At 38.7% G+C, this 16,771-nt stretch overlaps 1 protein-coding gene across 2 annotated transcripts in view; it reads right to left on the bottom strand.

The window, feature by feature from the left end:
* Window positions 1-16,771, bottom strand: part of slc30a7 (solute carrier family 30 member 7) — a 65,845-nt gene that overhangs the window by 48,852 nt on the left and 222 nt on the right. The window contains exons 2-4 of one of the 2 annotated variants that reach the window (XM_060830235.1): window positions 16,577-16,678; window positions 3,865-3,978; window positions 2,894-2,981 (exon numbers count right to left, since the gene is read on the bottom strand). In XM_060830235.1, the coding sequence (XP_060686218.1) occupies window positions 2,894-2,981; window positions 3,865-3,978; window positions 16,577-16,678 (304 nt within the window). Of the gene's footprint in view, window positions 1-2,893; window positions 2,982-3,864; window positions 3,979-16,576; window positions 16,679-16,771 lie in introns of those variants that run through there. The other variant, XM_060830236.1, reaches the window with a different exon arrangement.

The raw sequence follows: 16,771 nt of genomic DNA, 5'->3' as shown, positions 1-16,771 counted from the left end.
CTTCTAGATAAAGGCACATTAGCCACCCTCCAGTCTTCCAGTACATCACCAGTGGTTGTGGATGAAACAAATCTCCGCTTGGGACTCCATAACTTTTTTCTCTAACTTCCCACAATGTCCTGGGAAACACCTGATCAGATTCGAGAGATTTATCTACCTTTATGCTTTCTAAGACTTTCAACACCACCTCTTCAGTAACATGGACTGTTTTCAAGACATCAATATTGACCTTCCCGAGTTCCCTAGCTTCCATGTCTTTTGCCACAGTAAATACTGAAGCAAAATATTTGTTTAGTGTCTCTTCCATCTCCTGTGCTTCCATACATCGATGGACTTGTTGATCTTGAAGGGGCCCTATTCTCTCCCTAGTTGCTCTTAGCATACTTGTAGAGTCTCTTTGGATTCTGCTTAATCTTACCTCCTCTCACATCTCCATTTTACCCACCAACTGTCACTACTCCCCTTATACTCTTCAAGCGATTATCCCGATTTCAACTGCTGATATTTGACATATATCTCCTTCTTACTCGTGACCAGAGCCTCAATATTTCCAGTCAGCTATTATTACTGACTCCTACCAGCCTGATCCTTCACTCTAACAGGAACATTCTGACTCTGAACTTACTGCCTCGCACTTGCCAGTTGTCCCTTCACTTGTGATCAGTCTACCCTAATCAACTTTTGAATGCTGTTGTCTCATACAATCAAAATTGTCCTTATTCCAACTTAGATCTTTAGCTTTTATACCCTTTTTCCATAACAACTTTAAAATTAATAGAATTATAAATCACTGGTCCCAAAGTACTCCCCTTCTAAACACTTCAGTCATTTGCCCAGAGTTATTTCCCAAGAGAAAGTCAAGTTTTGCTCCTTCTCTGGTAGGCATACCTATATATTGATAAAGAAACTTTTTTAAAAAACACATTTAACAAATTCCTCCCCATCCAAGCCCTCAACATGATGGCAGTCCCAGTTTATGGCTGGAAAGTTAAAGTCCTCAATCCTTTTATTCTTATGCATATGCAAGATCTCTGTACAGTTTCCTGCTGGCTATGGGGAGGACCTTCACTGAAGGCAATAACCCACTTCCTATTTCTAAGCTCTACCCACATCGTTTCACTTAACAATCTTTTAGGAATATCTTCCTTAAGCACAGCAATGATGTTTTCCCTAATCAAAAATGCCATTCCCCCTCCTCTTTTACCCCCCTTTCTATCCTTCCTATAGAATCTAAACCCCAGAACTGAGCTGCCAGTCCTGTCCTCCCTCAGCTATGTTTCTGTGATAGCTACGATATCCCAGTCCAATGTTCCCATGCGTGCTGAGTTCATCCACTTTACCTGTCAGACTTCTTGCATTGAAAATACTTTGAATTCTACAGAGTTACCACATTCTCTAACATGCTCTTGCCTGCCTTGTTTAATAAAACTTGCTTGATTTAACTTCCAAACCATCCTCAACCTCTTTCTATTCTCACTACTGCTTAGGATCCCTCTATCCAACTTTCAGTCTAGTTTAAAAGTATCCTTTTGATTTATCCTCTAATTCTGTCTGTTGTCTCTGCGAGAAGAAAAATGGAGATCACTTGACAATATTGGAAAGTGATCTGTACAGTGAGATACAAGATGGCCTAGGGCATCATTGAAATTCCACTCCAAAGACAGGGGTTGAATCACATTTTCAAAACATAGAAAAGCTCAAAGATCACTTCACCAAACGATTCTTGTAAATCTCTCAATTCAAACTGACATACAGAAGAGTCAGAAATTTTACAGCCCTTCAGTCCATTGTGCCAATCACCAGACACCCATCTGTACTAATTTTTAATCTATTTTCCAGCACATGGCTCATAGCCTTGTATGTGATGGAATTTCAATTCCTCATCTAAGTAGCTCTTGTGGAATCTTGCCTCTACCACCCTATTAGGCAGTGAGTTCTGGATACACACCACCCTCTGGGCTTCCAAACAAAAAAAAAAATTTTCCTCAAAACGCCTCGCAAACTCCTCCTCCTTACCATGAAAGAATTGCCAGTGATTACTGACCCTTCTACCAAGATGAAAAAAGTTTCTGCCCGTTTACCCTGTCGATCACTCTCAGAACTTTGCATCCCTCAATCTGCTTCTGCCTTATCTGCACTGATGAAAACAACCCCAAAAGAGGTTCACGGGACTCAAAGTGTTACCTCTATTCTTTCTACAGATGCTGTCAGACCTGCTGGGTTTCTCCAATTCCTGTTTGCTTGGTCCAACCTACTAAGTCTAGCTTCATTACAACATCCTCATAAATCTCTTCTGCACCCTCTTGTATAATCATACCTTGCTTATAATGAATGTTAACCATCGGTACTTTTTCTTGGCTTTGCTAATTTTTTTTAGTAACCCCTAAACTTTCTGTGCAACTCTACTGTTTTGAACCTTTGGTACCTCTCATAAGCTTCATTTTTTTCATCTAATCTTGTGCATTCTGACATCCAGGGTTTTTATATTTAGATTAGATTTCCTACAGTGTGGACTTGATCCCACCCTTGACTTTTATGGGACTATGTTAGCCCTGCACGCTCATCATTATCCTTCTGAATGCCTCCTACTGCTCGGATGTGGATTTTCCTGCAAGTAGCTGCTCTCAGTCCATTTCTACCAGATCCTGTCTTATTAAAACCAGTTTTACCCCAATTCAGAACCTTCATTTCCTTATCCATAATTAATTCAAATTTTATTGATTTAGGGACATTATCACTAAAATGCACTTCCAGTGCCATATCTACCAGTTGCCCGATCTTCCGTTAAAATTAAGATTTGACTATAAATATCATTCTTTCAAGAACCGAAGGGAATGTTCTAACATGAAATTCTACAGCTGACATATAGCCATAATGTCTTTCACCAACTAACCTCTATTCCTTCTGAGAAAATAAAAAAGGCTGTGAAGATCAGAAATAATCCATTTACAAATCCAGCCAAAACTTCTGCTCGTACATATCTGCCAAAAGGAAACAAAATGCAATATGAAGGAATAGTAGTAACATCGTTACCTCACGATCAAGAACAACTGGTTTCTTCAAAATTGATAAACAAATTGTTCAGCATAACCAGAGTGAGTGTTAATGATGATGCCTTTCCTCTAATAGCACATTGGGACTTGCACTATTTTGTAACTCATTAATTAGTGAATTGTAATTCACTATTTTGTCTACACATTACTTACCTCAAACCACAGCAACGTTACATACACTCCAAGCTACATATTAACTTCTGTAGCATGTTTCTGGTTTGTCTACAAAATGTAGTCATTTCTCCATCTCCAATTTGGATGCATTTTGTTGATAGTGGCATCAGGTTGAAATTCCATGCAAAATTATGCTTTGTTCAAAAAAAAGACTCCAAATTTTCTCATCTGTGATATCCATAGAACCCAAATGTTTTTCAGTAAGAAACATTGAAAGTAATCACAGAGAAGCGATTGTCAGAATGGAACCTTCAACTGTAGACATGCATTCACCAAGTGGAATGCATCATTAAAGCATTTTGGCAAAAAGAGAAACATGAAAAATTATTTTTGAGGAGGAAAGGCAACATCAACATCTCCGAAGATGGGATCAGTGAAGAGGAGGGAAGAATAAATGTCAAATTCCTATTTTACTTTAGACAGAAATAAAACAACATACAGATCTATGGCTTTTGCAGATAAATAACAGTAGAGCTGAAAATTTATTCACAATTAAAGCAAACTTTAATATAGTTTGTGGTTCAGTCTAAGACAGTAGTCATCCCAAAATCATGTCAACACTAAAGAAAAGAGGGGACTTGATTGTCATAAAAAAACCGCTAGCTAATTAAACATTAATAAGCCCTCATGCTCTTACCCATAGGAAAAGGTATCATTTGACCGCCACCTGGAGATCACAGATGCTGCTAGTCCAGCCAGAAGGGCAGTACAGTCGAAGAACATGTGGAACGAGTCTGAAATGAGACCTAAACTAAAACACAACAGATCAAAGTGAACACATTTCCAACAAAACTCCAGAGATAACATGATACAATTCAATTTGAGTCCTGTGATGAATCTCAAGTCACTCTTCAGACTGTAATGGACCAGACTATATGTAGATATCACCAACATAGGCAGAAGAAAAAAACAAAGTTCTACATTGTCAGTTTGACAGGTGAAATGCCAAATGAGTAGAGCATGAAAGATCATAACTTTTGCATTACCTGAGCCACATGTAAATTAATACAATGAGGTAGTCATTACAGAGACATGGCTGCAAGATGAAATGGACTGAGACCTGAATCTTAAACAGTACCGGACATTTCAGAAGGCCAGAAAGTAAGGCAAGTGTGGAGATGGCTGTGTTTATTAATGATGATATTAACACAATAGTGGGGTGACCCAAGTTGAGGAAACCAGGATATGGAAACTGATCAGGGTGTGGATGGAAAAACAACAAAAGCAAGAGTCAATTGTTGGTGGGGTGGAGTGTAAAGGAAGAAATAATGGCAGCCTATTTAGGAAGGCAAGGCATTAATCTACATATAGACTGGTAAATTCAGTATAGTCAAAATGAGGAGTTCACAGGATGATTTTAGGATAATTTCTGAGAATAGCATGCTCTAGAGCTGATGAAATCTATGCTAGATCTGGAACTGTGCAATGAGATAGCATTAATGTCACAGTAAAGATGACCCTCAGATTGCAAAGGTGGGGGGGGGGGAAAGAAGAGAAGGGGCACGAGAGAGAGTGTGTGTCTAGGATAAATTTTCTAAATTGAAACAAATGCAATTATTAGAGTATGAAAGCAAAGCTAGCTAAAATGATTTGATAGACCCACCATAGGGAGTAGAAAGGTTAAAAGATAGTATCAAACTTAAAAACAAAAAGGTTTTTAATTGTGCAAAGACAGGTGGCAAGTCTGAAGGTTGGACATAGTATATTTTTAAAAAAAGCAAATTACTGCAAAATTAGAGTACAAAAGAAAGTTATTTCTATAAATATCTTAAACAGTAAAGAATGAATAAAGTGATTGTATTCCCTATAGAGAAAACGAGGAGATGACAGGTGAAATGAAAAAGTTTCCTCTATCAGTCTTTACTACAGATGATACAAGGAACATCTCTAAGGCAGCTATAAATCAGGAGAAAGAAACTCAGCAAAATCAGTCACCAGAGAAGTGATACGAAGTAAGTTATTGGAGCTGTGGGCTGACCAGCGTCAGAGCTCTGATGAACTGCATCTTAGAGTGATCAAAAAAAAGAAATGGCTAGTGAGATAAGTGATGCAATTTTCCAAAGGTCCCTAGATTCAGAGTAGTCCTCATTAGATTGTCTCTCGTCCCTTTTGAATATCATCCAAAGTGGAAACAACAAACTTACTTGAAACAACTTAACATCTGTTATAAGAAAAAAAATGATAAGCTATTACTAAAGAAGTTGAAGCAAGGCACTTAGGTTCAAGATAATGAGATAATCAACATTGGTTCTGTGAAAGGAAAATCATGTTTAATGAATCTATTAGAGTTATTTGAGGAAGTAACAGGTGCTGTGAATAAAGTTAGTTTACTGTACTTAGATTTCCTGAAGACATTTGTCTCAAGAAAATGGAAAATGAGAGCTCATGGTGGAGTATATTAACATTGATAGAGGATTGGCTGACTAACAGAAAGCAGAGTAGGCATAAATTTTTAGCAGAGTATAATAAATGGTATGCCACAGAGATCAGTAATGAGATCTCAACTGCTTACAATTTCTAACATGACTAAAATGAAGCTATGATTGTCAAATTTGCTGAAGAGCACATGAATAAGTAGGAAAGTAACTTTGAAGACGACTTAAGGAGGCTGCAAAATGGTATGGATAGGTTAAGTGAATGGACAAACATCTGGTAAATGGATCCTTCAACATATTGTCTAGCAATCACCATTGTTAACAGCTAACCCGAGAATGCAACTTTAAAAAAAAGGGTTTTGTGATTTACACATGAAAGAAGTGAAACTATCACTGTATTCTAATAGATGAAAGGCTCAACAGCCAATCAATTTTTCAATGTATAATTTCAGTTACATGACACTGCAAATTTTTGCTATAAATTCTGTGTTACAATCGAGCCCTCCACAATCACCTGATGAAGGAGCGTCAATCCGAAAGCCAGTGTGCTTCCAATTAAACCTGTTGGACTATAACCTGGTGTTGTGTGATTTTTAACTTTGTATACCCCAGTCCAACACCGGCATCTCTAAATCATGACTGGTAAATGGAGTAAATATAGGAAAATGTGAAACGGCCCATCTTGGTAGCAAGCATAAATAAAAGGATATTATCTCAATGGTAAAAGATTGCAGAACTCAAAAGACACAGAGGGAGCTGGGGTCCAAGTGAAAGAATCACAAAAGGTTAGCATGCAGATACAGGAAGTAAGTAGGAAAGCTAATTGAATATTACCATTCATTGTGAAGAGAATTGAATGTAAACGAGCAAGGTTATGTTCTATAGTTAAGAGGATACCTGAGACACCATAACTGGAGTACTACTCCAGATGCAGGAAAGACTTATTGTTCATCTTGTTTAAAGGGAAGATATAAATACATTGGAAGTCTTCACAGAAGTTTTGTTAGACTAATACTGAAAATGAAAGTGTGGTCTTATGACAAAAGATTAGGCTTGGAAGCACTGAGGCTTATGAGTATAGAACGACTTGACTGAAACATGAGGGCCTTGACAGGCTAGATGTGGAGGGGATGTTTCCTCTTATTGGAGAATCAAGAACTACAGGTCACTGTTTAAGAATCATAAGTCAGTCATTTAAAATGTGAGGATTGAGAGTTTTTGCAACTCTCCTTGTAGTGGAAGCAGAATCCTTGATTTTTTTTAAAAAGAAACATAGAGGAAGATACATTCCTATTAAACAATGGAGGGAAAGGTTATCAGGGTAGGCAGAAACGTGGATTTGAGTTTACAATCATATCAGTCACGATCTTATTGAATGGCAGAGCAAACAAGGGTCAATTCTCATGTTCTTTTTTCATATATTCTCCTTTTCTTACCTATGTCAAGAAAGTGATATAGATCAGTCAGGATCTGACTGAATGTCAGAAAAGACTCAAGAATTTTTTAAATCCTGTTTCTATGTTGTGGAAGTATAGCACAGAAGAAGACCATAAGAACTGGCTCTTTGCGAGTTTAGTTTTGCCCAAATAACTTCCAAATTTATTTTCAGAGGATTGTGCAATCCCCTTTGAAATCCATGATTGAAACAACCTTCACCATAACTTCAGGCAAAACATTCCAGGTTCAATTCACTTGGCACATAAAAAGGTTTGTCCCTCATGAAAAAGTTATTTCATTCGTCAATCAGATTATGTAAAATCAGAAACTTCCTGTTCTCAACCCTTCTGTCAATGGGAGAAGTTTCCATCTACTTATTCCATCTGGACTCTGCATGATTTTGAATATATTAAACATACTCTCACCTTCATTTTTTGAAGGACAACCAGCCCAACTTCTGCAATTTATCCATTTAACTGAATGTCATGAAAGGCCCAAACAGATGCAAATCTATTTTGTAAACTCATGTTGCTGCCTCTAGTTGGTTGCCCTTCTTGAATACACCTACAACAAACTTCCGTGCTTCTAACATCCGAAGTATACTTGAAAGCTCCCCTTACTGCCTTCCTATGAGCAGCAACTCAACAGCCTATTCTTCTCATCATCCCTACCCATTACACTTACATCCTTCCAACCCTGCACATGCTTGCCAACACTGATTCACACAACAGTTATCTTTCATCATACCACTCTGAGTCTGCCTGATTGACTATTTTGTGAACAAGACAGTTAGCATCTACAAATTCCCTATGAACAACTGTACCAACATCAGGGCCTTGACGGAAACTTACAGATGATGATGATGATGCCTTCCTCATTTACGAAGCTCTCTTGAATAGCTGTATTTTCCAGCATTTTCCTGACCTAAACTATTTATTGGCCTCAAGCCGTCATCATTAAATTTGACTTTGGTTTGTCCCTTTCACCTTCACTCTCTTACATCTCACCTCATTTTAATTTCCTGTCACCCACTTGAGCAGCAGGCCAAGTTTATCAGTGAGATATCTTCATTCACATAAAAGTAAATTGATGCAGATGCTGAAAATGATGGACACACTCAACAGGTCAGGCAGCATCTGTGGAGTGAAATAATTAGTTGACATTTAATGTCTTGATCTTTCAACAGAAAGAATGAAAGATACCAACACTTTCTTCAATCATGTTCTCCACCCCCTCAGTGATTTCAACCTCCATCACAACTCAATACCCTCATACCCTCCCAATTCTTTCCTTCCATCTAGCCTCATTCATTCTATCATGTCAATCACACAAAAAGCCATTTACCAGAACAGAAAACTAGTTTGTGCATGGGAGTTCTGGGGACTTCTGCACTGGCTACTCACTACCTGCCTAGTTATACCAAACTGTAATCTGTCTATGCTTTAAATCTTCACAAAGGTGCTACAGAAATAATTTTTTTTGTTTTAAAATAGCAGTTATCTAATTCATCTTTTATTTATGAAGCCAGTTATAGAACCACTGCAATGAAATCCCTTTAATCGCAAATAGAAAACTGCACAAAAGCACTGAAGTGCCTTTAAAATTAATGAATAATAGATTTCACACATAAGGAAGATTGATTTGCAGTTTATGAGAAACAAATTTGCAAGAAAATCTTTTGAAAATAACATTTCATATTCATGGTTACTCAAGATTGTTCAAGAAGGTGCCTCAGTAAAAAATTTTCTTTGAAAAGGTATCGATGTAATGAATGCTGGTTTTGCTACGGAGGTCCAATCGCATGTACGCATCAGTAAAATTCCTATTCCATTTGGATTTGGCACCAGATCACCTTAGACGTAAGCACTCTTCTGCTGTTCCTGCCAAATGGTTAATGAAAACTCAACATACCTCAATAGACTGAATACAAGGTCAATTAGACAGGAGGTGATACTGGTATTATCACTAGACTATTAATCCAAAGACCCGAATAAATATCCTGGGACCCAGGATTCCAATTCCATCATGGCACATGGTAGTATTTGAATTCAGTTGGAAAAAACATCAGGAATTCCAGAATGATTCTGAGATTAAGAGTCTAATTGTTGATAACTGGAAAAACCCATCTGGTTTACTGATATCCTTTAGAGAAGGAAACTGCCATCCCTACCTGGTCTGGCCTACATGTTACTCTCGACCTATCGAAATGTGGCTGACACTTAAGTGTCCTCTGGGCAATAAATGCTGGCCTAGCCAGCCGTGCCCTTATCCTGTAAATGGATTTTTAAAAAATTAATCACAACAGCCAGGACACACATTTGCTGTATAATGGCTACTGAACTGCACAATCTCAACCAAATCAGTATACAGAGCTTTGTGAATAGGTACGCTAAATCAGCTAAAAATGGATTAAGTTTTGAAGGTCAAGATTGGTGCAAAAATAATGATTGCACCTGAGTTAGTAGAGGTCACCCAGTGCCTGCAAAATCCAACCCCAGGGGGGATCCAATTTCTCTAGACTTGGGGTGGGGGTAGAGGGAGAACTGAAAGGAGATAAAGGGCAACACCTAAAAATTCTAAACTTTTGACATCCACAATGAAGTTTTTAAATTGAAAGTTTTCCAAAAATAAGTGTTCCATAAGCTAACAAGGTGTTCAGTTCTGTGGAGGAGCATAGAAACTTCCGGCGCAATTCCAGAGAGACTAATGATTACTGATTTATAAGAACATGGAATTATCAAGAAGTATTGAATATAAAAATTTCAATCAAATTGCCTCTTGTTCTTCTTCTAAATTCCAGTGCACAGCAGCCTGGCCTGTTCAACTTCTCCTCATAATACAACCTGCCTGTCGCAAGCACTGGTCTGAAAAACCTTCTATGAAATGCTTCCAATGCATTTACATCCTTCTTAAAGTAAGCTGGCCAAATCAGTGCACAGTACTCCAGATGTGGTCTCACCAGCACCCTATGTAAGTGATGCATCACCTTCCAGTCTTTTATATTTGATTCCTTTGACAGGAGAAGAATAGATCTCTTAATTACTTGCTGCATCAGTATACTAGCAGATATGTTTCATGCACTAGGCCACCAAGATCCTTTACATCTCAGAAGCTCTGCAAACTCGCCTGACTTCAATGTGCTTCTTTATTCTTCCTGCTAAAAGTCAATTTTATACCTTCCCCCATTTTAATCATTTGCCAGGTTTTTGAGTACTCAATCTATATCTGTTCATAGTCAAATAAGTTATGAGAGGACATAAGGCTTAGTATCTTTGTGTCATCAGCAAATTTGACAATCATGCCTTCTGCCAGTTTTGGTTTCCTTAAGATAGATATATTGGCTTTGGAGGCATTCCAGAGAAGGTTCACTAGATTGATCCTGGCTATGCAAGAATTTTCTTAAAAGGTGACAACACCTTATTCTATCATACAAGATTATTACATGCAACTAACATGGTTGTTTCCCTTTCTTGAGAGTCTAGGGCCAGAGAATACAACCTCAGGAAGAGGAGTCGCCTGTTTTTAGATAAAGATGAGGTTGAAAGTTTTCCTCTCAGAGGGTAGTGAATCTGCAGAATCTATAGCTTCCTGCATTCTGTCAGTGCAAGGTGGAAAAACAATTGTCAGAAAAGGAGCTGCGTGCAGCCGAATCCTCCCTCAACTTGGTGGAAGGTCCACTTATCCCACAATCACTTGAGCTACTGCAAGAAATGCAGCACAGTGACACGAATAACAGTCTTATAAGCGTCCCACACTGGACTGTGAAGTAATAAGACACAGCTTAAACCTCTGCCCCAAGAGAGAAAAATAGAGGTGGCATCTCAAATCCAAAATTGGTTGGCTGACAGGAAACAAAGAGTAGTAATAAACGGATCCCTTTTGGAATGGCAGACGGTGACCAATGGGGTACCGCAGGGATCAATGCTGGGACCGCATCTTTTTACAATATACATTAATGATATAGATGATGGTATTAAAAGTAATATTAGCAAATTTGCTGATGATACAAAGCTGGGTGGCAGGGTGAAATGTGAGGAGGATGTTAGGAGATTACAGGGTGACAAGATACTTTCAAGAAAGAGTTGGATAGAGTTCTTAAGGATAGTGGAATCAAGGGTTATGGGGATAAGGCAGGAACAGGATACTGATTGAGGATGATCAGCCATGATCATAAATGAATGGTGGTGCTGGCTCGAAGGGCAGAATGGCCTACTCCTGCACCTATTGTCTATGACTCCTCTTCTGGACTCTTTCTCTCTCTCCACAAATTCTGTTAGACCTGCTGAATTTTGATGCACTTTGTTTTTATGTCATGGCAAGGCTTCATATCAACATGCAACTGGAAGGATTTAAAGCCAATGAATAAAATCTGGAATATAAGATAGTAGTCATAGTCTCAGTGATGGTGACTATCATTGATAGTCAAAAACCAGTTGGTTCAGTAATGTCCTTAGGAAGGGAAATGTGACATCCTTATTGCTCTGCCATAGATATGGCTCTAGACTCACAGCAATGTGGTTGACAAGTGGAGTCCCATAAGGAACTGTGCTCAGGCCTCAACTTTTTACAATTTACATCAATGACTCGGATGAGCGGAGCAAAAGCATGGCAGTTAAATTCACAAATAACACCAAGATAGGTATGATAGTGTATCATAAATGGATAAGGAAGTTGCAGAGAGATATAGATACAGTTACAAAAACGTGCAAATTCTAGCATATGGAATAATGGAGGGGTAAAGATGAATTGTTGCCTTTAACAGGAAGAAAAACAAGGTAGAGTACTATTTCAACAAAAAAAAATGACTGTGGAAATCTGTGATGTAGAGGAATTGAACTGTTTGAGAGCATGAGCCTCAAGAGGTTAGCATGCAGGTGCAGGACATCAAGGTGACTAATGAGATACTATTCTTTATTACAAGAGAAACTGAACAGAAGTAAAGAATGTCATGCTTCAATACACAGGGCATTGTTGAGATATATCTTGAATACTGTGTACAGATTTGATCTCCTTATTTAAGAAAGGATCTAACTGGCAGTTGAGAGGTTTGCTGGATTTATACTTTAAACAAGTGGGTTGCCTTATGAGGATAGGTTTCGTTTAGAAGTTCCTGAATGGTCTTGACAAGAATTAGGGAACATTGTTTTAAAATTAGAGATCACCTTTTCGGTTTTTGTTTTACCTTGTTGTGAAACTTTTGAAACACTGCCTCAAAGCGGTAGAGGTAGGATTGTTGAATTTATTTTTAAGAAAAAAAAGTGTTATACAAGTAGGTGGGAGTGTAAAATTTGAATCACAAACAAATGATCAGCTGTGATCTTAGCTCATGACACAGTAGACTCAAGGACACCAGTAATCTACATTGCTCATATTTGTTCTGTTTGTATGTTTCCCTCCTCCTTTGAATAACAGTTTGCTATCTCCCAATGTAATGGGACATTCCTCAAATCTAGGAAGTTTGGAAAACTAAAATTAAAACCAATGCATCAACCATTCGCTAGTCATTTCTTTTAAGATCCAGCAATGAGATCCATCATGATCCAGTCACTTATCAGCCTACAGTTCCAGAGAAGTGCCACTTCTCTGATGCTTGTAATTTTCTTGAATTCCCCCACTCCTGATTTCTCACTGCTTCTGGGATGTTTCTGGAATCAGCTATAGTGAAGATTGATGCAAAATATCCGATCAATTCATCCATGTCTTCTTATTTTCCATTACAGTTTTCCACACAGTTTCTGATGAGACCAATGTTACTTTGTTAACTTTTTAAAAAAATTTAAAAATCATCACCTGTTTTCATATTTCTCGTTTCTCTTACTCTCTGATATTAAGCTCAATTCTTCTGATGATTAATTTGCAGTTTTTACATACTGTCCAATCTTCTGACCTGCCACCTGTCCTTGCACAATTACAGTACATGCCTCAGCTTCAAGTTTTACTTTTCTAGTTAACCACGGATCACTGTTCTGTCCCTTACATGCTGGGATTTATTTATTCTGTGGTAGTCTGGAATATCTCCTCAAAATGTCTGCCACTGCATCTTTATTGACCCACTCTAACATGATTCACCAATTCACTTCAGCCAACTCTGATTTTATCAAAAGACACAAAAAACAAGTGAGGAGAAAAATTCAGCAGGTCTAGCAACATCAATGGAGACAAAGCAGTTAACATTTTGAGTCCAGCGACCCTTCTTCAGGATTGGTTTTATGCCTCTAAAATTGTCTTTATTTAAATTTAGAAAAATAATCTTTTCCTCAAACCAAATTCAATAATAATGGCTTTGCTATCTAGGGGTGCTTTCATGAGATTATCAATTAACCCTACCTCATGGCACAATATCAGATCTAATACAACCTGCCGCTGGTCAAATCCAGAACGTGCTGTTCTAAAAACTTTGTATCAAACAAAATCTATGAACTTGTCACTGATGCGGTCTTTGTTGGTCTTACTTTTCCAGATAATTGTACAATAAACCTTCTACAATTATCACAATGTCTCTATGACAAGAGTAAAGTTTAAGAATATTAATAAAGTATTTTGAGCAATATTAGGCTCCGTACTCTAAATAGGATTTAGGCTTCAATAAGAAGTAGAATGCCAACTGTAACCTGCTGATTAATCAGTTAGCTTAAGATCTGTCACTGGAAAAATGATACTAACGTAAAGGAGATAACAACAGAATATTTGGAAATACCTAATATGATCAAGCAGAGTCAACACGGCCTCACAAATGGGAAATCATGCCTGATAAGTTTATTTAAATTCTTTGAGGTGAAAAGGAGGATTCATAAACAGGAAGCAGTGGCTGCAACATATTTGGAATTTCAGAATGCATTTGGTAAGGTACACACATTACAGTACTTAATGAGATAAGAGCCCATAAGTTAAGGTATTGGAGGTAGGACATTAGCATGGATAGGAGAACTCAGCAGGCAGATTTTGGATCGGGGTGCAGGGAGCATTTTCTGGATGGTAATATGCAACTAGAGGAGTGCCAGAGGGATCAGTGCTGGGGCTTCACTATTTAAATTAAATTAGATTAGATTACTTACAGTGTGGAAACAGGCCCTTCGGCCCAACAAGTCCACACCGACCCGCCGAAGCGCAACCCACCCATAACCCCACATTTACCCCTTATAAAACACTGATGGTTTGGAGAAGGAAAGTGAATTATTAAAGCCAGGTTTGTAGATGACACAAACATACATAGGAAGAGAAGTAGTGAGGATGTGGGCAAAAACTTGGTGGAGAAAATATAATGCAGATAAATAAGAGGTTATGCACTTTGGCAGGAGGAAGTGTAGCTGAGCATTATTCAAATGGAAAAAGATTGCAGAATTCTACAGAACAGAAGGATTTGAGTCTTCAGGCAGGAACCACAAAAAGCTAGCATAGAAGTTCAGCAGGTAATAGAGCCATTAAATGGAATGATGGCCTTTACTTCAAAACGAATACAATATAAAAGTGGAGAGACCTTGCAAAACAACACTAAACAGTTTTGGGCCCCTCATCCAAGGAAAGAGAGACTGGCATTGGAGACGTCCAGACCAGGTTCACTAGGTTGACCCCAGGTATGGAGGGACCATGTTAGGAGGACACGTGGGGAATGTTTGGAGTTTAGAAGAATGACAAGATTCTTACAGCACTTAAAATAAATGTATAAAGGGCATTTCCCTTCGCAGCAATGTCTAGGATCTGAGGATGTAATCTCAGAATAAGGGATCACCCATTTCAGGTGGAGATGAGGAGGAATTTTTTCTCTCTGAAGCGAATCTGTGGAATTATTTAATGCAGAGGGCTGGAGAGGCTGGTTGTTAAAACAAGTTCAAAACAAGTACACAAAAAAAGCACAAAGAGCTGATGCTGGCAATGAGAAAATCAGAATTGCTGGAAAAACTTAGATCAGGCAGCATCTGTGGAGAGAGAAAGAGTCAATGCTTCAAGTCAAATGATCCCTTTGAAGAAGGATACACAATATACACAAATTGTTAAAATTGTCAAGGGTTATGCAGAGAAGGCAGGAAAGTTAAAGGTTTTTAGATCAATCATGATCTCACCTAATAACAGACCATACCTGATGGGCTGAATGGTCTCCTCCTAATCTTAGGTTTTACCTTTTAATGGGATTGTGGATCATCAGATTAGCCATGATCTCATTCAATGCCAGAGCAGACTCAATGGGCCAAATGGCCTACTTTGGCACCATGTCTTATGGCTTTAGTTAACAAACCAGGAATTACTGTAATAATACAGCAAATGTTCTGACTAAAGATCAATCTGAAACATTAACTGTTTCTCTTTCTCCTCAGATACTACATCTGCTGAACCTTTCCAGCTACTTTCATAATTATTCCAACATGCTAGTATTCACAACATTTGCTTTTCTAATTCAATTTTAATTCTGTTTGTGGTAAATAGGCTTCCTGATGAAGGGCTTATGCTCGAAACGTCGAATTCTCTATTCCTGAGATGCTGCCTGGCCTGCTGTGCTTTGACCAGCAACACATTTGCAGCTGTGATCTCCAGCATCTGCAGACCTCATTTTTTACTGTGGTAAATAGGAACAAACAGTTACCAGGAGCTAGGAATAAAGAGTTACAAGCTTAAACAAAAGAAATCCACAGATGTGAGAATAAATTAATTTTTGGGTAGTGGAACACATGTAACCCATTTATAGTTGAGGCAGAGAATTAGACTATACTAATCTGATTAATGAATATCAGAACAGGTTGTTAAATATGGACTGAACTAATTAGGTTCAATGGCCTGTTTCTAAATTAACATAAGCTGAGTTAACAAGGAAGGGGACATAATCTGGCAGCTTTGGGTCAACTGTTAACATTCTTTCCTTAAGACACTGGGTTCAACCCAACTCCAGAACCTTAATCAGATGGCTAGGCTGACACTAAGTGGAACACAAAAGGAATACTTCATTCTTTCAGATCAGCTATTAAACCAAGGCAAACATAAATAATCCTCAACACTCATTTAAGGAGCAGAAATGTTCTGAGTGGTGTCCTGGCAATCATTTATACCCCAAACCAATACCACAAATAATATCAGTCTCCTATTGTCTAGGATCTTTGGTGCCCACCCTGCTTGTAGCACAACAGTGAGCACCCTTCAAAAATATTTAATTTGATCCAAGCTGTTTGGGGTATCTTGGGTCCACTGACTCTCAACCAAAACTGATTAAAACCACCATTTAATTTATTGGACTTTGGTACAGACAGTTAGGCTACCATGACTGTGTACATTTCACCAGCAGTGAATGTTATTGGCTCTGCAATATCCGTCAAAAACATGAAAAGATCTTTCACATCTGACCACAACCTCACAAACAAACCAAAATACCAGGCCCAAGTCAAATACTAGGTTCTGACATCATTGGCCCAGACACAGGTCAGAGTGGTGTGGGGAGGTGGTACTTCCACTCCCACCAGCGGGGAACTGCCATCGTGCAGTGGTGTTTCCCCCTCACTTCCTCCTCGGAAGCGCGACGTGGCAATGCATCGGGGCCGGGCCCAGACTCACCTGTTGCTCCAGATCCCATACAGCAGCTCGACGAAAGCGAAGGACAGGTTGAGCATCAGAAAGAAGAAGAGGTTCCGGGACGTGGAATCCGACAGGATGGACCTGGCAGGAGAAGGGATGGAGGGAGGGAGGGAACAGAAAGGGTGTCAGCGGAAGAGACTGATGCGGCGCGGCCCCTGCCCCGGTACCCGCTCC

This window comes from Hemiscyllium ocellatum, chromosome 9, assembly GCF_020745735.1.
Source record: "Hemiscyllium ocellatum isolate sHemOce1 chromosome 9, sHemOce1.pat.X.cur, whole genome shotgun sequence".
NCBI lineage: Eukaryota > Metazoa > Chordata > Chondrichthyes > Orectolobiformes > Hemiscylliidae > Hemiscyllium > Hemiscyllium ocellatum.
This window is presented reverse-complemented; position numbering and strand designations above follow the sequence as displayed.